This window comes from Achroia grisella, unplaced genomic scaffold (assembly GCF_030625045.1).
Source record: "Achroia grisella isolate CSIRO2021 unplaced genomic scaffold, CSIRO_AGI_Agris_v1 utg402, whole genome shotgun sequence".
Classification (NCBI taxonomy): domain Eukaryota; kingdom Metazoa; phylum Arthropoda; class Insecta; order Lepidoptera; family Pyralidae; genus Achroia; species Achroia grisella.
Genome location: NW_026712841.1, coordinates 2,606,989 through 2,632,093, shown reverse-complemented (window position 1 = coordinate 2,632,093; position 25,105 = coordinate 2,606,989). Strand labels below are relative to the sequence as shown.

The window sequence follows — 25,105 nt, the reverse complement described above, 5'->3', positions numbered from 1 at the left end:
CTAAAATTACAAACGTAAAATGTAAGCTACATACATCACCGTCGCCCCGCAGGTAAGTTCAGTGGACAACCTGACGAGCACGGCGCCCCCGGAGGGCATGGAGGAGACGTCGGGCGGGTCGGGAGCCCGGGGCGGGGCGGAGACTCGTGCGGCCGGCGCGGTGTCGGGCGCCGTGTACGGCGCGTACCTCCGCGCCAGTGGACACGCGCTGCTCGTCGCCCTCATGACCTTCGTGGCCGTCCTGGCGCAGCTGCTAGGGTCCGCCTCCGACTGGTGGACGGCATTTTGGTGAGGATCGCATGCTTTTTAATTACTTATATTTATTTACACTTTTAACTAAATCTAATATAATTAATTTAAATTAAAAGTTTGAACATTATTGAAGTTCTAATTCAGGTTACTGCTACATACCTTTCTTTTTTATTAACATTAAATTTATATTTGTATGTTGAGCGAACAGTATTTCACTACTAAGTAATAAATGAATGGTAATGTGTGACGTTCAGTACAACTATAGGCTAATAATATTAAAGACAACCAATATTAATCTATATCTCAATTTGACCATAGACTTTAACGATAAATAAAGAAGGAGTATATATATATATATGCGTGTATCTGTAATACATGGTGCTGTGTGTAATAATTTTGTAAAGATTTCATATATTTTTTCTGTATAATTTAAAAAAATATGTAAGCATTCTGCACTTCTTTTCTAAACGCAACCACTACGTATGCTTTTTTACGAATATAAATCTGTTCCCGTATTGTACTCAATGTTCACATAAAATTTAAGCCGTTTAGATGGTATAAGGTAACAAACAGCTACGCTTTCGCATTTATAACATTTATGTATGGATTAACTTACTTATATATTTTCAGGGTGAACTTAGAAGAAGTGCATCCGTACGAAGCATTGAAGAGCAATATTAGTAACTCGTCACTACCGGAAGATCTCGGCGGTAACTACGAGAAGCCACTCGTAACCGATGTAGTGTACGACACCGTTGGTTTATCAAGATACGAATGCATATATATTTATACCGGTCAGTATTGGCAGCTTAGTTATTATTTCATTACTGATTTTAATAGTAAGAACTCAATACTTCCAAATTTGGGCTTTATCTAAACGTCTATCCATATAAATCTGTTTATAACATTGAAATAAGCGTTTTTTACTACATGCATATGCATATAAATACGGTACATACACCAAAATAACATTTTTTATAATTTTTGTCTGTCTGTTTGTTCCTGCTAATCTCTGAAATGGCTGGACCGATTTTGACGGGACTTTTATTGGCAGGTAGCTGATGTAATAAGGAGTAACTTAAGCTACTTTTATTTTAGAAAAATAAAGTTAAATTTCACGCGGACGAATTCGCGGGTACAGCTAGTTTGAAATAAATACTGATACTGTACGTATAACTACACAATAACAATTGAATCAGAATACACCTGGTAAAGTAGATATCCATCCGTAGGGCAATGTAAACATTTACGATCAGATCGAGGTCTTATGTTTGTTTTCTAACGAAAATTTGCTATTTTACGTAGTGTTATTATCAATCCTGAACCGATTTCGATAATTCTCTGTTGGTAGTGTAGTGCTAAATTTGACATTACCTATGTTGCCCGCTTTCTGATAATTTTAAATAGTACGTCACAGTAGTAGTCACAATCGGAATTTAATATTAATTAGCGATTTATATCGGTCACACTCAAATAACATGTGGGTGATTATTTAACATGCATTAACACAAAATAAATAAAGTATGTATAAATATTTTTTTTATTAACAGTTATTTCACTAAAATGAACCTTCTTATGTTATCTTATTTCTTAAAATATACACCTAAATAAATATTGACTGTTTGAAAAAATAAAAACAGTTGGTTCGTAGTTTAATGTCGTAAAAATTACTATATGTACATAAACTACAATTACAATATATTTTTGTGCTGTATTATACAAAGTAAATAATGGAAGCACTAGTGTACGTACGTAATTTTTTTCGCATTATTTATAATAATTTAAAAAAAATCTACTGGAAACTTCGTAGGAAGCTTTGAAACTGAAGCAATATTATTCAACAAATCAGTATCGCAGGTACATCACTACCCTAGAGCGGGTATTATTATTTGAAAATTTGACATTTCCACCTGTCCATTCAGTCTCCGAGATTAAAGAACAGAGTACAGTTTATATTAAAAATAAAATTACCTGACAGGCATGGTGGTTGCTCTAGTGGTTATATCACTATTGCGCTCATTCATGTTCTTCTCGATGGCGATGCGCGCGTCCACGCGGCTCCACAACAACATGTTCGAGGCCATCACGCGCGCGCCCATGCGCTTCTTCCACGTGAACCCCTCCGGCCGCATCCTGAACAGGTTCTCCAAAGACATGGGAGCCGTCGACGAGGTGCTGCCGTCCGCGCTCCTCGACGTTTTACAGGTTCGTGGGATAAGGAATGTATAGTCGACAAGGGCGACACCTTACTCTCTTAGGGATCATTTTTCTGTGCTATATTCAAAACTACTCTTACTTTTGTTTCAAAGATTAAAGGCAAACATAATTTGTATAATAAATTATGTTTAAATTTTAAAGTTATTCCTTGTGAAAACCTGGAGTCTGAACTAGGTTGAAACCTATAATATATGTACTACAGCCTTCAGGTCCTTACAGTACCATATTATACGTCTACACAACCACAGGTGGTCATACAGTTTGCTCTACCACTTCTAAGGTAACTTCTACTCGTTTTAAAGTAGTAAGTGGCAAGTGCTTAATCGATAACTGAGCGACCTGAAAATGTAAATGATTCAATATTTATGTCTCTGTTTATGTATATATAAATATTATTACTTACAGATCGGTCTATCGTTAATTGGTATCGTGGTGGTGGTAGCGGTGGTGAATTACTGGCTGCTGGTGCCTACATTCGCAATTGGCGTGGTGTTCTACATACTACGCATCTTCTATTTGTCCTCCTCGCGCAGCATCAAGCGCCTCGAGGGTGTGAGTGAGTCATCTCTGAGGCGATACGCCGCTTCTTTTAGTGAACACTGCCAAATAGCTGTGAACACGATAGCTTACACTTTCTTTAGTTAATTATTTATAGAAACTAGTGGTTGCCCAGTTGTCGAAATACGACCATTATTAATTTAAATTATAAGCTTGAACAATATTAAGGTTCTATTATATTAAAACTGTACTTAAATAACTAATATATATACTGTTATCAATGAGTTTATTATGGTATGTTTAACATTCAGTAAGACTATAGACAAATGAATATATTAAAGAAACAATATTAATCTATTCTTAATTTGACCACAGTCTTTAACAATAAACAAAATAATATATGTGCCTGTGTAATATGTGTGTGTGTGTGTGTGTGTGTGTGTCAAATACATGGTAGTGTGTGTAAGGTCGATTTAATATATTTTAGATACATAATAAAAAATATTGATTTAATATATTATTATAATAGATTAAATTAAATTATTATGATTACAATGTTTCTTAAATCTGTACTAAATTTACAACCATTAGTCATGGAATGATGCATTTTGCACATTGTAGTTTTCTGTTACATATATTAAAAAAACATTAATAATTTTGTTTATAGTAACAATTACTATAGATGTATTTTAAGTCGACGCAGTACCATTTTTTTAATTTTCTTGTTATTGAATTTTATACTTGTTCTATTCTTAATATATATTTATTGCGTTTAGCTATCTCTTAGATAGTATGTTAATCAGTGATCTTATTTATACAAAATAACATACTTAATGAGTACTGCTCAATGAGTCGTTGTCAATTCTGATGATCGTCAATAATAAATAATTATTCACTACAGGAAAGAATAAAAATCTAGTGACGAAATAAGCAGATTGTACTATGTTACTAGACTACTGATATACATATATTAATACAAAGATACTAAAAATTACAAAAAGGTTTCTATTGTATGGGATTCAAACCTGCTACCGTGTGAAAATGAGGCAGTGTGTAAAAATCGCTATACCAACGTTGTCGTTAGTATGTGTTGTTTAAGTGTTAATTGTTATATTATGACCGTCAGCTCGCAGTCCTGTGTTCTCGCATCTCAACGCTTCACTACAAGGGATCACAACTATCCGTGCCTTCGGCGCTCAAGAGGCACTCATTAGGGAGTTTGATAATCACCAAGATTTACACAGTTCTGCTTGGTGAGTAGATTTTAGTAGGCTCTGGCTCGCGGACTATTAATGTTAATAGTAAAATTAATTTTGTAAGACTTTTTTATTTAAATGTTACTGTATATTACAGGTATTTATTCATCGCGAGTTCTCGTGCGTTTGGCTTTTGGCTGGACTTGGTGTGCGTGGCGTACATAGCCATGGTGACACTTAGCTTCCTCGTTTTTGGACAAAGTAAGAATCTGTTTAAAAATACTTTTTTGTGATATTATTTATTCTGTATTGTAATTGTAATAAGGCAAATGTATAAGAATGAGCTTATTTCTAAAAAGGGATATCTTCCTAGATAATATTATAGAATAATGTGTTCACTAGATCAGCCATACATATGTGTAGGAGAAAAAAGTAAAGGATATTGTCGTATTTATAACAATATATAAGACAACCCTATAAGAATTAATAGACACACAGATATATATGAATAAATATTGGAATGGCCAACAAACTGACGGCACAACTGATAGTAACTGGTAATCGTCAGACATTTGATTCGGCTAATTATTTTTATATGAGTAATTTTATGGTACTAGTTGATTTACCAATAAATAATAGTTGAATAGTTTCTTGGTAGCTTAGCACAATAGGCATAACTAAAATAGCATTGTAAATAGAATTCGCAATTTTTTTTTCTATATATCAGATGAATACGGCGGTAATGTGGGGCTGGCAATAACACAGGCGATGGGTCTCACCGGCATGTTCCAGTGGGGCATGCGTCAGTCCACTGAGCTTGAGAACCAGATGACAAGCGTTGAAAGGTAATAAGATGCTATATAATAATAATAATTAATTCTGGCCAATTCACACAGCGATCAATTATGAACTCTAAACTTGGGACTAGATGAGGTAAGCCATGCTTGTGTTATGGGTACTAAATAACTGATGATATGAGATGATGATAATATTTTTATATTTATCCCCCCTACCACCAACCCCTATTTTTAATAGCAATATTCATTTATATGGTAAAACAATGTTTGCCTTGACACCTAATATATAATATATATAGAAAGCACCCAGACTGATAGAAACAATCATACTCATGAATGCAAATGTTGGTACAGTACGAGAAATCGAACCCGTGATCCATAAATCGCTAGATCACATGGCCATCGATCTGATGATAATCATATCGAATTTCAAAAATCAATCATTGTTACTTGACAGAATACAAGAGTACTCGAATATCGAGTCCGAGCCGCCGCTGCAATCGCAGGGCGAAAACAAGCCGCCGCCGTCGTGGCCAGAAGCCGGTGGGCTGCAGTTCCGTCATGTGTTCCTGTACTACGCGCCTGGAGAGCCGCCCGTACTACGAAACCTCACGCTCGATATACTGCCCAAGGAGAAAGTGGGCATCGTTGGACGCACTGGCGCTGGGAAATCCTCGCTCATTAATGCGCTCTTTAGGTTACAAATTTTTTTTAATCACAATTATGTTTTTTTTTCGGACTATTGTAAAGCTGTTGGTCGCAGCTGGCTTTTACAGCTACACCGGACGATAGGGGGCGAGTGCACATGGCACTCTAAACCCGCGGAAGGACTTATGGAGCGGCTGACGCCTGACGCCTACACACGAATTTTTTTACATTATAATAGGTAAGATATGAATTAAAACTACATAATATATAGGTACAAACGTAATAGTAATAATATAATTCTTATTCCTAATCTAAACGTTCTAATTCATTTATACAGATTAGCAACAATCGAGGGTGAAATAGTAATCGACGGTCGGGAGACGTCGACGATGGGTCTGCACGAGCTGCGTAGTCGGGTATCGATTATCCCTCAGGAGCCGGTATTGTTCTCGGGCACCATGCGCCATAACCTCGACCCGTTCGACGAGTATCCCGACCAGGTGCTCTGGAAGGCGCTTGAAGAGGTAGAATGCTCATTGATTAGTAGCTTTATTTATATATTTTATTAAAATTTAATATTATATTAAAGTATATAATGTAATATGCACAAATTATGATAATTTGAACAGCGTTCTGGACTTTAATATTAATATAATTAAATTTATATAATAAATAATATATTTATATATACGTCTATAATAGGTAGTTTTAAATAACTATAGATGAAATTACTTAGTAATTTCTTTCACGCAACGTTTATTAAGTCACATTAGTATAACTTACTTTCTTCTACAAAGTTCTGAAATGAGAAAATATATTCCTTTTCATATAGGCTTATTATATTTTCTTGTTTAGTTTTGCTTACGTAAACGTCTAAGGAAATGAATTAATATAGATTTGTATGGACCACTACATACAATAAGTTAACTATTAGCTTATTCCTCGGGCTTGGGACACGAAACGACCTCAAAGCGTATATGGAACTCTTACTTACTCAAATAAATTTAAAACATCTGTTAAATTTAATTTATTGCTGCAAAGTTTATTACTCTCTAAACAATCACCTAAATGACAAACGTAATAATTGTTTTTGCACGGGATTTGCATTTATAGTATAAAATGTAAATAAACTGGCTTTAAAAGAAAAAGAAATTCATTTGAGTTTTTGCTAGTTCTTCTCAATTGGATCTGTATATTAAACTAGACGGTAGGCTAAAAAAATATTAATACAAAAAGTTGACGTTCATAAGCGGCAAAAATACAATAATCTACAAAGTTAATATTATTGATTCATATAATATGTTTATTTAATCCCCATATTGTGCGTTGTCAGGTGGAGCTAAAGGAGGCAGTACGCGAGTTGCCGGCGGGCCTGAACTCGCGCATGTCTGAGGGGGGCGGGAACTTCTCGGTCGGCCAGCGGCAGCTCGTGTGCCTCGCGCGCGCCATCGTCCGCCGCAACCGTCTGCTCGTGCTCGACGAAGCCACCGCCAACGTCGACCCACAGTCAGTATTGTTACCAGAAAAATCTACGTAAAATTATAATGACGGCCTCGGTGTCTAGTGGTTTAGCGCACCGCCTTACTTCCGATGGACGCGGGTCGATTCCTCGCACGGCATTTATTTTCATGAGTATGATTGTTTGTATCGGTCTGAGTGTTTTTTGTGTAATATGTACCTATGTATTTACGAAAAAAATATATCTGTATATTTCCATCAGTAATCTAGTACCCATAACACAAGATTTAGCTAGCTTAACTTGGGTCTAGATGTCGCTGTGTGTATTGTCCTGAGATTATAATCTATTGCTGCCTTCATATGACAAATTATATCACGCGCGATTTAGAGCGAGAACGTAAGCACGCAGAAATGGCAATAGTTAGTTACATAAATAGAATAATGCTTTATATTATTTCGCAGGTGGAATTCCCTCTTGACCTTTTTGGCTCTTATTGCGTTTTGTTGTAACAAGTCCAAAATTATATAAATACTCCACCAAACTCCAATATTAGACGAGTTTGAGCTGTTACTCAAATTTATTTTGTCAGTAATATTATTCGAAGCATCGATTCAAATTATTGGTTCAAGACAACAAAATTATAATATATAAAGTTAAATAATATTTTTTTTATCTGGTACATTCTTTACAGAACGGACGCATTAATTCAAACGACAATAAGAAATAAATTCGCAGAATGCACAGTACTTACAATTGCTCATCGTTTACACACTGTTATGGATTCTGATAAGGTAAATATATTATTATAATATATTAATAATAATATTGTTACATGGTCAGTTTTATGTGTCTTTAATGTGAAAACTGAATGACAATGAAATAGGTGTAAATTTATAACATTATTATGGTGTACAGGTGCTGGTAATGGATGCCGGTCAAATGGTGGAGTTCGACCACCCTCACACTCTGCTGCAGCGTGCCGACGGCGTGCTGCGGGGGATGGTCGACCAGACCGGCCGCTCCATGGCCGACACTCTCGCCAGGGTGGCGCAACAGGTAACGATCGATTTGTGATAGTCGTTTTATTTATTTAACTTCAGTGCACTAAATACAAAAGTATAGTACATTTGGAGGACTTAGTACCATGCGCCGTTTTCTACCAGTCAACCATGAATGGTGCAGAGAATAATTGTTGGTTATAAGTGTTATAGAATTTATTGTTATTATCTATATATATTTGATATTATAGCGATTATTTAGAAATTTCTTCATATATTAAAATATTGTACACCAATAAATTTTAATATGTGTAATAATTTTGTTACAGACGTATGAGAAAAAACAACAAGCTGCGCCGAAGGCTTCTAACTGATGATCTAGATCTTTTAGTTATAGCTTATCAAAATATACACGTTCCTATATTTGATAATGGTATTATGATCTGAATAAATGAATTTGTAATCTGAACTGGAGGTAGAAATTTCTAACACGTCGCTCAAGCAAAGCTAATTAATTATACAAGATATGTATGTAGGTAGCCTATAGTGTACTCAGAATGAAACCTTCAGAACTAACTGTTCTTATTGTGCGACATTGGAATATATTTTATAAACAAAATATAAAGAGGAACATGTTAGTATAAGTAGAACGTTTTTTGAAAATTTTAAATGTTCACACTAATTTCGAACTTGCAACTATAATGGATATATTTAGAATGTCTACAAAAAATTACGTGACTGTGCCATTCCAGTTTTGATAGGTTCCATAACTCTGGCCAAACTGTTCCGGTCAGTTTAATTATGTCACAACATGGAGCTTGAACTTGTTTTTATAAAACGATTTATTTTTAAGAATAGTTCTTAATTGTAATAATTAATAATACTTAGATGTTTTTACAAACGACAAGTGAGATTTTATATATTTTTGAATCCATATGCAATGAAAATTTTTATAGTTTATATTATGAGCTCGAACCAAATGAAAATCTCGTTATATTGTTGTGATTGTGCGTGTCTATGGTCCAATGAAGTGATACCGGTGCTTAGTACATTACTTACGTTATTTGTACTTACGGCGTTACTTTATCTTAAAAATCATGATTGTAGGTATAATAACTATGTACTTACGTATTATAAATCGTATGTGAATTATACGTAACTTAAATGCATTGTACGAATATATACATTTTATTTTGTAATGTAATTATTGATAAATAGATTTTATGCAGTGATTTTTATTTAATTTGAATGTGATAATGTTTTGAACATACAGTGCCTGTTTAAAAAGTTAGCACTAAGAAATTTGTTATTATTATTACATGAAAATACAGTTAATTATGTCAAACATACTCTTTTGTTTTAATTTTCCCGACTACGGCGAAACTAAAAATATTGAGTATTATGATTTTGTCCTATTTGTGGAGGTTTACATGTCTATCTCCTCATAACCTCGTAACTACTCATTACTTCAACAATATAGAGTTTATACAAATTATTCTATTGATGTATCCTTGGAATTACATCGCCCGCTATTCTCAAAGTATACTTTATTAGATTTTTTTCGAAATATTCGTTACGTAATAGGTTGATCAGTTAAAATTAAATTCTGTATTAATAAACTTCATTCATGTTTACTGCGTAAAGGATTACCGTACTATTCGTGTCAATTTATTCCATTAGTTAGGTACTTAGTCATAAGTTATTATAAAGCTGTATACAATTGTGGAGAAAAAAAACAAATACTTTTCATTTTTATTTAATTTGGTTCATAAGTATTTTTACAATAAACTTAATATTATAAAAACACATAACGGAATGTAAAAAAGTGATAACACTACAAAACATTATATTAACCATCTTAGGTTTCTAGTATTATCTAATCACAATTTAAACAAAATACTTTTTCTCTATTCTTAATATTTACATCCAATACTGTTATCAATAAAATTAATATAGTAAATTACGTACATACGATGCTGTAATGTTTGACCTATCTTATTATTAAAATTATAAACGCGAAAGTTTGTGAGTATGGATGGACGTTTGTTCTCTTTCACGCAAAATCCGTCCAGTAGGATTTTGATGAAACTATACAGTAATAAAGCTTATACATCAGATTAACATATAAGTTATAAATTTGCCTTGGTTAAAATCGCGGGCACAGCTAGTATTCAATATGTCTGACGGCTATTATACGTCGGCATATTAATGCAACAGTGTGATTCCTTCTAACTTGGCGGATAGTAAACTAGCGTAAACTTAGAATTTCAGTCAGAACTTAACGTAAAAGTAAAAAAAAAGTTTTACAAATGTATTTTACATAATCCCCTTAACAAAATAAGAGGAAAGAGTTCTTCGATACATTACCAATTACTCCCATCCAATTTTATTATCACAGTCCCTTGAAACATACGTTTCATTCCTAATCCTTAACAAACCTGTATCTAGAATAGCTTTTAAATAGAAAGAAATACAAAGATAAATAGATTAGTAATACAGACAGTTGCATAATATGTGAAAAATTTGCTGTTCAACTTCTCAATAAAGAAATATATTCTTTTTCAAAAGGAAGCTTGCTTACACAGTACTGCTAATTTTATTCGAACTTTTTAAGCGTTTATACAAAATATTCACATGTACGCAATGTAAATAAAATATAACCTACTCAAAACCTAGTATACAACGTTTCACATATGTAATATAAATCAACATAACTACGAGAATCATAATGAAAATAATACTAAAGTACAAAAAAATATCGATATTTTTTCGAAGTTGCAAAGTTGTGTCTAGGAGATAAATAAGAAAAATAAATATTAAACAACCATTAGGTATTAGAAATATCTTACAAATACTATGTCATGAATATAATTCTTACTTTCCTTTGGCACAAGAAATATAAATGGAGAAATGAGAAAAGTGCAATGGAAAGTAACACAGAAGACACGTGAGATCTTAAACTCTGTATTCCGAAATTCGATTTTCTTATAATAAACTTAAGTTATATGTGATAGTTTTACATGTAAGCACTAATTCACAGTCTTCATATATGTTGGCAGCACAGTATGGTGGTGTCGCGCATCGCCGTATCGACTTGCCACGGTGTCAAACACTCGTTAACTATTTATACAAAAGTTATACAGGCTCAGCTGCCCACACTTAGTCTTAGCTGTGCTAGTCGCGAAGTCCCAAACCGTCGAGTATACGTCATCTAGCTTTCAAACGAGCGCTGTTAGACTGCCTGAGTTGTGGGTGGGGTCTCCGGATTTTTCGGCTGAATTCATTTTATTCTGTAATCAATAGAAGTTTGATTATATTTAAATTATATCTGGCACATTATTTTATATTTAATTTATCTAGCGTACCATGAGTCGCGGTAAATATTCTTTCTATCCCGCAACTGTGGTACATGACATTGGACGGCATTTTCATTTAATGTTGATACACACTTACAGTGTAAATTAACTGTGGACGGTAGTTAAAATAATTTACGTCCATAAGCGGTTAAAATGTCCTACATGAATAAATGATTGGATTAGATTTGATAGTTACATGTGCGTCGTGGTGGTAGTGCGAGGGCGGCAGCGGTAGCAGCGGGCGCAGCTCCCGCCAGAAGGTGCGGTCGAGCACGTGGCGCCACGCCAGCAGCCGCAGCCCGCGCACCACCTCCACCAGCCGCGCTCCACTCTCCTTCGCCTCGCGCTTCAGCTTCGGCAAATCCTGCACAAACATATACACATTGTTCGTTTACCGACGGACTTTATTGTACAGTAAAAACATCACCACAGAGACGATGTAGTTATATTCATATTGCTATTACATATGTATGTCATTTATAATATGGGCGATACAATGATGTTAGAAAATAAATTGTACAATGGCGGACCTATCTAAATTAGCGATTAGATTAGTGGAAATAGAAGCTAGATAATAACAACAAAAAAAGAAAAAAGCAAGTATACATTTTACATAGATATAATATATAAATATACATAATAATAGCTAAAATAAAAATCTTATCGTATATCGTGGTACAAATCATGCATTGCCATTCCAGAGGACTAAGATGTCACGAATCTTATACAGTAATTTCATTGCCAATCGCAACCTACAACTGAAATTCAGTTTACAAAGCAAGTATGCAAGTCCCTAAATAAATGTAAGAATTAAAAAAAAGCAAGTTGTTTCGTGGCTGAGGTACCCACGCAAACGAAAACGCACATTTTACGACTATCTTTGGTGAAATAGCTTTAGATTTATCAGTCGCTAGACATGAATGTATACTATGAGAGTGGTTACCTGCAGTAATACGACGACGGGCGAGAGAGGCAACGCACGAAGCTGCCGCAATGCCTCGAGCAGCTGTTGAGGTGTGTACTGTGACGGCGACACCACCGCTAGTAGTGAGCGACACCGCGCTAACTCCGGTGACATCTCATTGTACCCTGTATATACACATACATTATATTTACACCATCTACTACAAGTATATTAATTAAGGACAATTCACACGGCGCCATCTAGTTCCAAACTAAGTAGATGTTGTACTATGGGTACTAAACAACTGACAGAAATATATTAAAACAAACACTAATACAAATGTCTGTATTCTGCGAGAACCGCTAGATCACCGAGAGTGTCAGATAATTAAAGTAACTATACTTCTCCGCGGGACGATGGAAGGGAAAAAATACTTCTGTGAGTGGTAAAAATATTCTAAAAGAAAATAATTAAATTTTGAGTTTTAAGTGGTCATATAGTATTTAGTAGTTAATGTGATTCTCAGTTTATAGGATTACGGAACGATGGAAATCGAGAATTGAAATTGGAACTCACAGTTATCGGGCATGGTGGAGAGCTGCAGCGTGTGCACGCGGTACTTGTATTTAAGGGTGAGCGTCGGTAGCAACGCCCCGCGCACCAGCTCCGCGTCCACTGGCGTCCAGCACACCACCACGTCGAACTCCTTCTCTAGTACTGCGCACACGGAACGTCACACAGTTAATAAAACTACACAATATATTTGCATCTACACGTACATTTTCTATGCTTTGATGCGGGAAAGAGTGTGTGCATTTTTTTATTTGGGCGTAGGATTATATTTTAGAGACCATGGTAAATGAGTCGATGTCGTTGGAGGATCATTTAATTATTGCAGTCGTTGTCGGCACATCAAATCGCGAGTACAAGTGAGAGGTCACGTGGACTTACCTCGGGCGCGGTGTGCGGGGCCGGCTGCGCGCGCACGCAGCTGGCGGGCGGCCAGCAGCAGCCGCGGCGAGCAGCGGCGGTGCAGCGCAGCCGCCGACACCAGCACGGCGGCAGCGCACGCCGCGCCCAGCGCCAGCGCCCGCCACGGCACTGAGCTCGCTCCGCCTGCACCAACGCCACTCGCACTGCCCCACGTGCTCGTACTCCCCGGTACCGCATCCACCGCGCCCGACGATGACGCCTCATCTGCGAATAATCCAAGGTAATATTATATGTACGAAACAGTGTCTGTCGGTTAGAGAAAATTAAAGGATCTGTGATCTCGAAGCTAAAACAAGAGCTTTCACTATGCGGTCTTCGTACAATCGAACTATATAGTATACAAGATAGCTTTTGTTTACTTTTAGTTTTACAAGTGTGCACCTTGAAGGCGTTAATAAGTTTTATTTATTTTTCTATATCTCGATGATAGAAACAGTTTTGATAATATCAATAAATATGAAAAAAATAAAAATCCACTGTAGAAGGATTTCTGTAGTTTACTTTATTAACTACCCTAATTTTGTACTCTTTTTTTGTTAACCTTTTATTGTGGTCCTTCGAGCCGGATTAGGATTACGCTGTACGAAAATACGGTTCTTTCGGTTACGGTTGAAATTTATTAATATGAATAACAAAACTAATAAACATAAATACCTCTATAGTGCACGGTGACGGTTTTGGTGACGACGGCGCCATTGCTACGCACTTCGCATGCATACGTCCCGAAATCTTGAAGAGTGACGCGCGCCACACGCATGTATGAGCCGCGAATGTCGTTTATGTCATCTCTGCAACATTTACATAAATAATTGAACCGGTTGCGGTTTTTCCTATTAATTTATTATGCAAGTACTATATAAAATAAGATCATATTATTGTTTATTATGGTCACTTTATGTAAATAAGAAATTATTATGTCAACATAACATTCCGATGTGGTTTAATTGCAATAATAATAATATTAATTAAAATAGATGACTTGTGGTAGACTATTACTAGCTGCATCTCTCAGCGTTGCACGGGAAATATTTAATGAATTATTTGAAAACATTGTCGTCATGGGTAACCCAGTCATTTATATGAGTTGCTAAACAGCCTGTTTTATTAGTTGTGTTTCGGTTGTAGGGTCAGATAAGGCAATGAAATTACAGGTTAAAAGCATGACATCTTAATCATGGGGTATGCAATGCATGCTTATTTTATAATACATGATAATTGAATTTTGCATCCGCTGTCCTAACTGTATGTATATGCTAGCGAGGCACCAGTGAAAGATGACAAAATGCGGACGATGTAAGATCATTTAGGCCATAGCGACAAATTCACTAAGAATAAACTACGATGGTTTCCACGTGGAGGCCAACCTGACATGGCACATTGTTGGCAGTGCAAGTAGCACGGATGTCACATGATAACGTGATGTGCGTAATATTGTTCGCTTATATAGGCGACTGTTACCGCTTACCATCAGGTAGGTGGTTGTTTGCCATTCTAAATACATAAAACTCAGGCAGGTTAGAACCATTATCCCATTGTTAACATGTTAAAAAAAAAGAGTAAATCGTGAATATGTCGGTGTTATTTCTAAGTTTTATTATGATAATATCTAACATGTATGTTTGTTCTCACCTGTACGTTTTGGTTTCATTCTGCGTGGGCAACAAGTCAATCGTGCCGTTCGGTGATATTTTTCGCCAACGGAGGTCGCTGAGGGCGTCTGCTAAATACGACTTTCCTAGAAATACAAGTCAAATGTTCGTATATTAAAATATTTATACGATATAGGGATATAATAATGTATTCATTTCTAGGAAGGGTGCTCCACTTAATATTAAGAAATAATGATATTAATATACTACCTGTTGTCTTAAGGGGGTCTTCCTATGTGATGGGTTGAAAAAATCGATTTTTTTTTTTTCATAAATTGCTCCCTTAACATGTCTAGAATACGGTAGTAAAGCGATTTTAGAAAATTCGAAGTCGTTTTAAAGATACAGCAGGTAAAAGATTGGCGACGGTGACAGCAAAACTTTCAAGGGCATCCTAGATACTAAACCGTATGGAGATACTGCGGTAACAAAAAAGAATGTGTGGGTCACGTAGAAAAGAGGATGGGAACACGACTTCGGGCTGTTAAAAAGGATAAAACCAATAAAGGAATAGGAGGAAAAGGAGCAGGTAAACTTACTGATAAAGTTATCCAAGAAATTACAAAATTCTACGGATTAGCAATTCGACGCCATCCAGATTCGCTTGAAGATATGAGAAAGGAAGTTTGGGCAACGTACTATCACAAATGTTCTTCTGATGAAAACCCTCAGCATCAATTTTGTCCCGAAGGCGAAGACAGTTGGTGTAAATGGCGTAAGGCTGAAGCTAATAATGAACTGGACCAATTTCATCACGATAAACCACCTCTAATTCCGCAAGTCCAAGAAGCTATCAAACCGGTTTTCGAAGATTTATCGAAAGACGAATTATTAATTCGTTGTTTAGGAGCAGAGACACAAAACAATAACGAATCTTTGAATTCTTTGATTTGGACTTTCGCTCCTAAACATCTTCATTCTGGTCCCAAAGTTGTTGAAATTGCTAGCTACTTAGCAGTTATTATCTTTAATGAAGGTTTTCAAGGTATTTTAAAAGTTATGTCGATTATGGGATGCCCTGTTGGTCGTGAAGCCCAAGCGTATGTTGAGAAACGGGATGAAAAGCGAATCTTACGCTCTGAGCGGCGCGTAAGTGATGTCGTTAAACAAGCCAGGATTGACTCAAGAGCTGAACAATCTGCTTTAAAAGAGTTTCACGAGGAAGAGGAAGGAATACTCTATGGACCAGGCATCGCCGATTGAGAGTAAGTTGATATTTTAATAGTTTTTAACGGACTTGAAACTTTAAACGCGTTTTTCTCAAAACTGTGTTTTTCTAACTTTTCTCCATTGTATCTCAGAAACGGCTGGACCGAATTACTTGAAATTTACAGGGCACACTCAATATATGTAAACGCATGGAATGAACTATTATCAATCGAAAATTTTCAAAACTTCGATTTTTTTATAGCAAAAAACAAAAAAAAAACGCCTAATTTGCAACTTTTATTTCAAATGTCTATCAAAAATCCAATTTTTTTTATATTCATTTCATTATAGGTCATTCCGTGCTTTTAAGCCTACAAATTAAAACGCCGTTTTTTTTTTTTTCAGATAAGCCGATCAGCCGGAATCGTGGAGGAAGTGGGAGCTCTTTTTTTCGAGGCGGGGGTGTTCAGAGCGCTGTAACTCTAGTTTGACTGAATATTTTTAGCTGAAATTTTATATTTATACTGTCCAAATATGTGTTAATAAATGATAAAAAACTTGAAGCTCTAAATATTTACTGGTCGTAGAAAAAAAATCCTAAAATATCCCTAAAAAACAGGCCGTCACATAGGAAGACCCCCTTAAATTGTATTTTTTTTTATCTACGAGCGGAGCGTAAATCTATCAACGCAAATATTTAAATTAAAAACGATTTAATGACTGATAAGAGTCCTTAAATTAAACAATAGTTGCATAATATGACAATATATTGTAACCATATGTTTTAATCAAAATAGAAAATCATTTATTCAAATATAAAAAAAATTAAAATGTAATCTCATACTTCTAACGTCATTGATAAAAAAAACTAAGGGATCTGAATTCTAATTTATCTTCATTTATGTATAATAGTTTTACGGGTTTTTACCGTTAGATATACATAGGTACAGTATGTATAGTTTGCATTCTATTCTAATCTTGATTGACTAATACTTCAGTGTATTTCTTCTCGCACTGTCCGTCCACAAATCTACTTTGGGTCGTATTTCATTTTCGTATTATTATGTCACGCTATATCATAGCTAAAAACAGATATTGATACTGTCAAGCTAACTATATTAAGATTGACGTCGATTTTTTATTTTAAACATTGTAACATTATTGGTAATTATTACGTTACTCACCTACTAGAGCTTCGCAGAACAAGCGCAGCTCGTCACCCAAGTCTAGCCATTGGTCTTTTGAGATGAACATTGTTCTTGGACGGTCAATAGGTTTATCTGTAAAGATGTTGTTATTATTTATTAAATTATTAATATACTTTCACCGCTATTATCTTAGATAATAAAGAGAAATAACTAATAATTGTACACTGAAAAAATTATGAACTTGATTACCATTGTCGTATAAAAAAAATAAGATTAATTCAGCGGTTTAGTCATGAGACGGTAAACAACTAGACAGACAAACATTATTTCGTATTTATTACATTAGTACGATTATTTAGCCATTACATACAGAAAAAGACAATATACCTATGTATAATAGAAAATGATCACCGTTCCTTGATGGCAGACACTATCATCATTGCATATACACTACTGGAATTGACTTACACATCGATTATGAATATATAATAGGTTGGGAAATTTGAACTATCATTTTGATTCGCTTATTAAGCATAATAATGATACGTAGGTACTTACCGAGTACGTCTAGCGTTATGGTATGTACATCGCTGTGAGTTTCATTGCTGATTCGACATGTATAGTTCCCGGAATCTGCTCGGGTCGCGCCTCCCGTATACAGTGTCTGGTTGGCATCTTCTGGGTACAGGATCAAGTTGGACACGCCCGCAGACCAAGGGTATGGCGTACCATTCTTGAACCTGCGAAAGATTTTTATAGACTCGTGATATATTTCAAATTTTCAGCAAAGTATGATTCGGCCGAATTGAACAATGTGCATAAATTCATAAACAATATTATTGAGATGTATTCATTTTATTTATTTGCTTCATTGCGTAATTAAATATACCATGTTTAATTGCAAAAGGCGGATTTAATGCAATGGCATTCTCTCCCAGTAAACTTCTAGGAAATGTAGGGATGATGATTGCGTCTTAACAATAAACGTGCATATTATTTACAAAAAATAAATTATAATAGTATATTTAAGTAACATACACTGTAAAATTCATGTAATTACGTACAACATTAATACAAACCTACCTTTTGTATTGTATTTACATAATTATGCAAAAAAGTATCTGAATTATAGTGAAATGTGTATTAAAATAACACATTTCACTATAATTCAAGAAGTAGAAGAAGTAAGCAGAAAAACTGATAAGTACACTAACTGTTTTAGATAATCTATAGAAGACCATGTAATATAATGTAATATGCCAATTGAATTGACGACACATACACTTTCTTCATGTAAAATCAAAAATTAAAACTTTTTGTGTTTTAAAATTTGAATAATAATTTGGTATTAACTAACGACCCGCCCTGATTGGGCACGGATGCATTACAAATCTTCGAATTTCTCGGCTTTTTCTGTACTATAACACGCATGTATTATACATATAGACATTCCTCTTCAATCACTCTATCTAGTGCTGAAAACTGCGTTAACAATCCGTTGCGTAATTTAAAAGATATAAGCGTACAGACAACTGACCTTTCTAATAGTTTTATTTTTTATTATCTTTTAAAAACTAACTATTTCTTTTATTATTTCGTTTTCACATAGTTACATTAATCACCATTTTCAGATTCCCACCTGGGTATGGTATGGAGACATAAAACACTGTCATTTCTCGACAGAAACAACGTCGAGATCCGTGTCTATGTTCAGGACATAATTCGCGGTAACGGCCAACGCGACGTGGCGGGGTGGCGTAATGCAGCTGCCGATGACAACCACGTTTCCGCGAAATACCAGATTACGAGTACATTTGCTATTATTGTACGGACAAATAATGACATCGAGCCAATCACCAGTTACCAGCCAATTAATACTACGCTGTATGCTTATGTACTATACATAACAGTCAGCAGCGTTCACCTCAATCTAAATCCTCAATTCTGTATTAGCATGCCAGCTGCGGATTGTTCAGCGAATCGGCTTTGTGCAAACAAAACTTCGCGATCCCAGCGATTCCAGTGAACAGTAAAATTTTGCGGGAGCTGTTTTTGAATCGTTTGAAAGGAAAACAAACATTTGAGCGATGTTTCATCACAAGGCCGCGATGGCTATATTTCCTAGAAGTGACGGTGAGAAATCTTGCAACCAGGGCTGCCAATAACAGGATTTACAGTATAAGATTTTTGGCCATTGTGTGATGATATTTTCACTCTCATAGAAGTTTGTACAAAAATTCCGACCTCCGAAAATTCTCGTCTACATACTGTGATGAACGAGGACAGCTAAATTGAGCTTATGTACGAGATTTCATCAGATATTTTTATTTCTTCGTACGATGCTAAGTGTTTTAAGGTTGGCAACCCTATTGGCAACATCTATTGGCCGTACCCACTTGGGCGTATGAGTGCGCGGGAGGTGGTGCTTGCTTATTGCTCACGCCTGCATGTATGTGGTCGGTGCTGCAGCCAGCATTATCACATGTTCGTAGTAATGGCAACGATATAAAATTACTGTTTCGGATATTTATATTTCCAAATCAAAATGAATCAACAAATAGGTTCGGTTTACTGGGGCATTATGTTATGGACAAATCGGTAATCCACAATCTTATTTGATAAGAAATGACTCATTTATAAGAAAAGTAATGCACTACAAAAACGTTTAACAGCGTACCTAATAAAACTATAAATAATTTGAAAACAATATTTGTAAAGAAATACATTAATTAGAGCATTTTATCATGTCACGTCTGCCTCCGGTGTCCCTGGGAGAATGTTTAATTTTAGCTTTATTTAAGAGAAATGATTCACGCAACGCTCTGTAATATTGAGATTGGATAAAGAAATTGGACGATTTCGTGTGACCGGGATACCTATATTGACTCGAACGGCGTACGCGTCAAGGCGCTTGGTTGCATCGTCAATGCCGAGCTTTATACCTGTATCTGTAATACGTATATTTACAACATAAAGTAACCAACACAAGGGATAAGGAGATGGTCAGTAAAGGAGGCCAATGATACTATTGCTAGCAATAAGTACATATCGTGGTCCCAGAGAATTCGCCACAACATTCGGCTAACTTGATGACTGCATGCTAATTCTACCATGTTCCATAGGAGGACCCTATAGATGGCCAGCGTACCTATACTGTATATAGAATAGGAGGGTGTACAATTCTATATTCATTCAAACATATAACATTACTTACAGATTTCTTTTTTAGTACCATTATAAATACAAACTACATTTATAAAAATATTTCAATGTTACAATTTTGGATTGTTTATGTAAAGAGACGTGGAATTTTTTTAAATGAGTTATAGGTATCATAGTAGGCAGCGATTCCGGCTTTTCGACTTATATAACTAGGTACGACCACAACAACTACATATATAATTAATTTATAATGATCACAATTTTCTTAATTAAAACCACAATGATTATTTACTGACCCATAAAATGAATTTCATATATAGTCACCAAACTTAGCAGGACGCAACATTGTCTATTCGAATCAATGTACAGTTTTTCCCTTTTATTACTAATAAAGCAGAGGTAACTTTCACATGGTATTACTTTTATTTAATATGACGAAACTCGGTGGTCTACCTGTGGTTTAGTACATCGCCTTACTTACAATGTTTGATTCCTCGCAGTGTACAAACTTGTAACTCATTCATTAAAATTTCTATTTATGAGTTTAATTGTTTGCATTGCTCTGGGTATTTTCTATGTATATTATGTATTAACTAAAGCAATTGTATTTATACCATAATACATCCTACTTAGTTTGGGACTAGATAGCGCTCTGTGTATTGTGCTGGATTATTATATTTTTTTTTCCGCCGAACTCCAAGTATCATATCTCATCATCATGAACATAATTTAGCAATTATCAAATACATAATTAAAGACTGTGTTTACGTGTTTATGGTCCTTCGGGCTGGATTTGAATAGCTAAAAGGTAAAGTAAACATTATAAATAATTTATACATTACATTTAAAGCATATATAATAAATATTATATATGCTGCACTTTTGAAATTAATATTATTAATTTCAAAAGTGACTACTTAAACAAATAATAATAATATAGCAGAAAATTCACATCATTTTATCGGTATCAGTAATTAAAATTAATTATTTACTGCGAATGTTACTAATTATTTTAATGACAGCCGATAGCGATCTAAACATTACCGCTGTGGTAGGTACCTACTCACATACTGGGAAAAGGAACAAAAGCACATCATGCAAACGCAGTTGAAGAATGCCGCCGTAACATGACACGTATGCAACTAAGGGCAATTATTGTCATGATGATACACAGGTATTTGTAACAAAACAACCGCCCCTAGCGACCGCTTAATTATCCCGTTTGTCTATAACAAGCGAGGCATCAAACTGTTCGACAGGAATTTATATAGCAGTTATTAGTTCACGATACCGCTGCCTTATTGGACAATAAAAAAACTATATTACAAACTATAGCTAGGTTTTTGTTGCAGGCTGGACTACGTGCGCGATGGAAAGATGATTGAACAGATGTCACAACTTCGCTATTACAATCTCAACTGACATAATTATGCATGCACCATGATTTGCTCTTGATCTTGAATGTCCAAAGCGGAAATCAGGATAATAATGAAATTTACACGTCATACTATGTGTACATTTATCTGAATACATAACGAATTTGAATATTCGGCCAGTATTTGTGGTTAATTTATTTTAGATATGCCATGTATTTTGTATTGTGTGATATGGCTGTGTGATATTTTATAAGTAGGTAGGAAGGAGGAAACTTTAATATATGATATAGTATATAAACAAATAGAAATAAAATTAATTGCAAGTACAAGAAAAAACACAAGTGTTGTTTCATACATAAACCTAATTCTTTCTGTCTATAATGAGACTAGCTGAATTCTACGTTACTAGCTAATAAGCTAGTCTCATCAGCTACGTAGCTTATACATATATAGGTGAAGGAATGTTTAAAACTCATCAAATATTTTTTATTCCAAACAGCAATTCTTTCCTCTACATAATATTAGTATAGATAACAGAGAAGGAAGGTCTGGAACAAAAAACCCGATGAGGTCATCCGCCGTCCCCCTGTTCTGCAGCCCTGCGGACTGTGAATATTTCCCAAATAACACGAACCGGTCTTTGACCGCGATCGGGTTGCAATCCTGAGCGCAGGGCTGCTAACCTTAGCCTTGTAAAAAAGAAATAAAAATCGGATAAACTCTCGTACTTTATCTTTATTTTGACCGATTTTCGTTGGTCAATGTGTCGTGTTGTACAAACACCGGGAGAGATTGAAAATGTCATCATATCAAAGGCTAAAAACATCGTATTTGTACAAGGATTCTCGCACGGTTGGCATCCCTGCCAGAACGTTAACCACAAATCGCGTATAGCCGATATCATTCTAAAAAAGCATTCCGATATAATGAATTACATGAGGTAAATCTCATTATATTAACATAATATAATTAAATTAGTATTAAGGAACAAAGCAAAGAATTACACTATAATTGTAATTAAATTTATTATCTTTAACATGGAATATCATAATTAAAAATAATCATATACCTACACAATTATTTAGGCTGATTAGCGCTAAACTCAGATTTATTGTGTAATGTATATATAGATATATAAAAGTAAACTAAAGCTGCGAACAGAATTAGTGCAGTATTTTTGCTTTGAAAAATTGTATGTCTGTCATTCTCAAACCTATACACAATATATAATTTTCTATAAAGAATGTTGGATTTACGGCGCCAGGAAGTTAATATCGTAATTAAAGAAAAATCTAGAATATCTAGACTAAAATGAATTCAAATAAATTAACCTATTACACCAAATTTAAGTATACATGAGCTCAAATAACCGTTAAAAAATCTGCCTTGCAGTCAGGGTACCATCACATCCATGATAATGAGCATTAGCCAAATATATCTAATTTTGTACTTTGTTGCAAAACCCGCCGAACTCCGCAGTAGTTGCTGGGCAAGAGTCTTTTCTTAGTAACGACATAACGACCAGAGAACCATCAGAGAACTTTCTTTGTTCGCCTGTGATCACGAAACATCACTTATGCTGTCAATTTTGACGAATGTTCGTTCTCAGCGAAAACCAATTATTTACGATAGCTAGCACCAATTTCGCAGTAGCCGCCTCCATACTACTCTTTTGTATGATGACCGTTATTTTTAAAACGAGGGTTGTCAATGTTGATCTCAATATTTTATCCGAAACTATTAAAATCCTAAATGCCTGTCTGTTATTTTCTCTGTCGACTAAACGGCTGAAAAGATCTGAATGGTATTTGGCGTAAAGAAAAAAGCAGATGAAGTCGGGAAGCAACTGGTGGATAATAAAGTTTTAGACGTATATAAAAAATTGGCTTAATATAATTAATTTTTTTTTAAATCTAATAACTCCTAACCTAACTAACCTCGAAAAAACAAAGTCGCAGTCGCTGTCTGTCCCTATATACATAGGGCCAGACAGCAACAGTTTGTTAAATCTTTAAAACAAAGGATTTTGAAACGGTTTTTGTTATATATATAATACATGTACCCACGTGCAAAGCCGGGGCGAGTAGCTAGTTTCTAATAAACACAATAAGTAACAAAACATAGTGCGAACGTAGATGAGATAGGCACCTAACCTACTCGCTACAGAAATTTGGAAAACCCGTGCGCGTCATGAAATGATGTCACCTAGTTTTAATTTAAGTCTTGCATGCCGGTATTGTAAGTCGTAATTACAATTGTTATGGTTAAATGGTATTCGAAACGGCTTTTTATAGTAAGTAAATAAAAAATAATGTATTAATTATGTCTAATTGACTAAAGCCTTGTAATATCTAAACAGAAAATGTATACGATTTTTAAAATGAAGACGAATTATTCTTTGTTTCATATACAAATTTTACAGGAATAAGACCACAAACAATAAAAAACACAAATACTTACATTTTGAGAAATATAAAAAATGTGTGTACCCGTATAAAGAAGAAAAGGCTTAAAAATAAATGTATTGTAATTATTTGTAAAGTTAGTAATCAGTACGTACCAATGTATTTAATTAGCCTAGGGCGACCTCAGACTGTCCAACAAATTGAGGGGTGAGAAACAACCGACCGCACGACACCACCAACCATTTGTCGTTGATGGTTTCCATGAAGCCACAGTAATTACAACCATCTTGGAGCCATCCATGTGTAATAACACTATCCACATCACATCCATATAATATACGAGTACTTTACGTTTTCTTATGTACATGTTTTTTTACTTACTCTTGGCAGTTTTTTATGCATTAATAACAAGTTAGAATAATAATATTCCAAGCTAAGCAGATCTCGTGGGGGTACTGTACAACTGATACAATTCTTATATATCGATTGATTAAAATTATAACATATACAAAACAGTATTACCCCAGATCGATCACGATAATGCACAGATTTTCATTTGTGATATCCGATATATTACTGATACAGGTCTCCATAGCATCCCTGATGACTGGGGTTCTTACGGGACGTAGTCGCGCGTTATACACAATCGCTGACATAACGACGCTGCATCGCCCCCACATTACTTAGTAATCACACGTTTGCCAGTCACGCACCGATGACAATAATAATAACGACATGTTAGTTGTGGGAATTGAAAATGTAACATTGTATGGTCGCAGTTTAAAAAATAACGCCCGTAGGAAAATGTATACATGGATTTACCCAATGCATTGAAAAGGAACCGGTCGCTTGACAGTAATAACCCAGTGTTTAATAGTAATCATTCTTGTAAGACTTA

At 35.1% G+C, this 25,105-nt stretch overlaps 2 protein-coding genes across 2 annotated transcripts in view; one reads left to right on the top strand and one right to left on the bottom strand.

Annotated features, from left to right (window-relative positions):
* Positions 1 to 9,390, top strand: part of LOC131844507 (ATP-binding cassette subfamily C member 4-like) — a 34,623-nt gene extending 25,233 nt beyond the window's left edge. Inside the window, exons 15-27 of the mRNA XM_059193416.1 lie at positions 53 to 288; positions 883 to 1,046; positions 2,231 to 2,457; positions 2,875 to 3,025; positions 4,094 to 4,220; positions 4,321 to 4,424; positions 4,891 to 5,008; positions 5,418 to 5,657; positions 5,946 to 6,132; positions 6,942 to 7,114; positions 7,759 to 7,858; positions 7,983 to 8,123; positions 8,395 to 9,390. Of these exons, the coding sequence (XP_059049399.1) occupies positions 53 to 288; positions 883 to 1,046; positions 2,231 to 2,457; positions 2,875 to 3,025; positions 4,094 to 4,220; positions 4,321 to 4,424; positions 4,891 to 5,008; positions 5,418 to 5,657; positions 5,946 to 6,132; positions 6,942 to 7,114; positions 7,759 to 7,858; positions 7,983 to 8,123; positions 8,395 to 8,439 (2,013 nt within the window). The 3' untranslated portion in view covers positions 8,440 to 9,390. The remainder of the gene's footprint in view (positions 1 to 52; positions 289 to 882; positions 1,047 to 2,230; positions 2,458 to 2,874; positions 3,026 to 4,093; positions 4,221 to 4,320; positions 4,425 to 4,890; positions 5,009 to 5,417; positions 5,658 to 5,945; positions 6,133 to 6,941; positions 7,115 to 7,758; positions 7,859 to 7,982; positions 8,124 to 8,394) is intronic.
* A 440-nt stretch (positions 9,391 to 9,830) lies between these two features.
* Positions 9,831 to 25,105, bottom strand: part of LOC131844506 (uncharacterized) — a 39,365-nt gene continuing 24,090 nt past the window's right edge. Inside the window, exons 3-11 of the mRNA XM_059193415.1 lie at positions 17,823 to 18,004; positions 17,301 to 17,396; positions 14,948 to 15,053; positions 13,973 to 14,106; positions 13,277 to 13,522; positions 12,902 to 13,042; positions 12,365 to 12,510; positions 11,618 to 11,785; positions 9,831 to 11,355 (exon numbers count right to left, since the gene is read on the bottom strand). Of these exons, the coding sequence (XP_059049398.1) occupies positions 11,284 to 11,355; positions 11,618 to 11,785; positions 12,365 to 12,510; positions 12,902 to 13,042; positions 13,277 to 13,522; positions 13,973 to 14,106; positions 14,948 to 15,053; positions 17,301 to 17,396; positions 17,823 to 18,004 (1,291 nt within the window). The 3' untranslated portion in view covers positions 9,831 to 11,283. The remainder of the gene's footprint in view (positions 11,356 to 11,617; positions 11,786 to 12,364; positions 12,511 to 12,901; positions 13,043 to 13,276; positions 13,523 to 13,972; positions 14,107 to 14,947; positions 15,054 to 17,300; positions 17,397 to 17,822; positions 18,005 to 25,105) is intronic.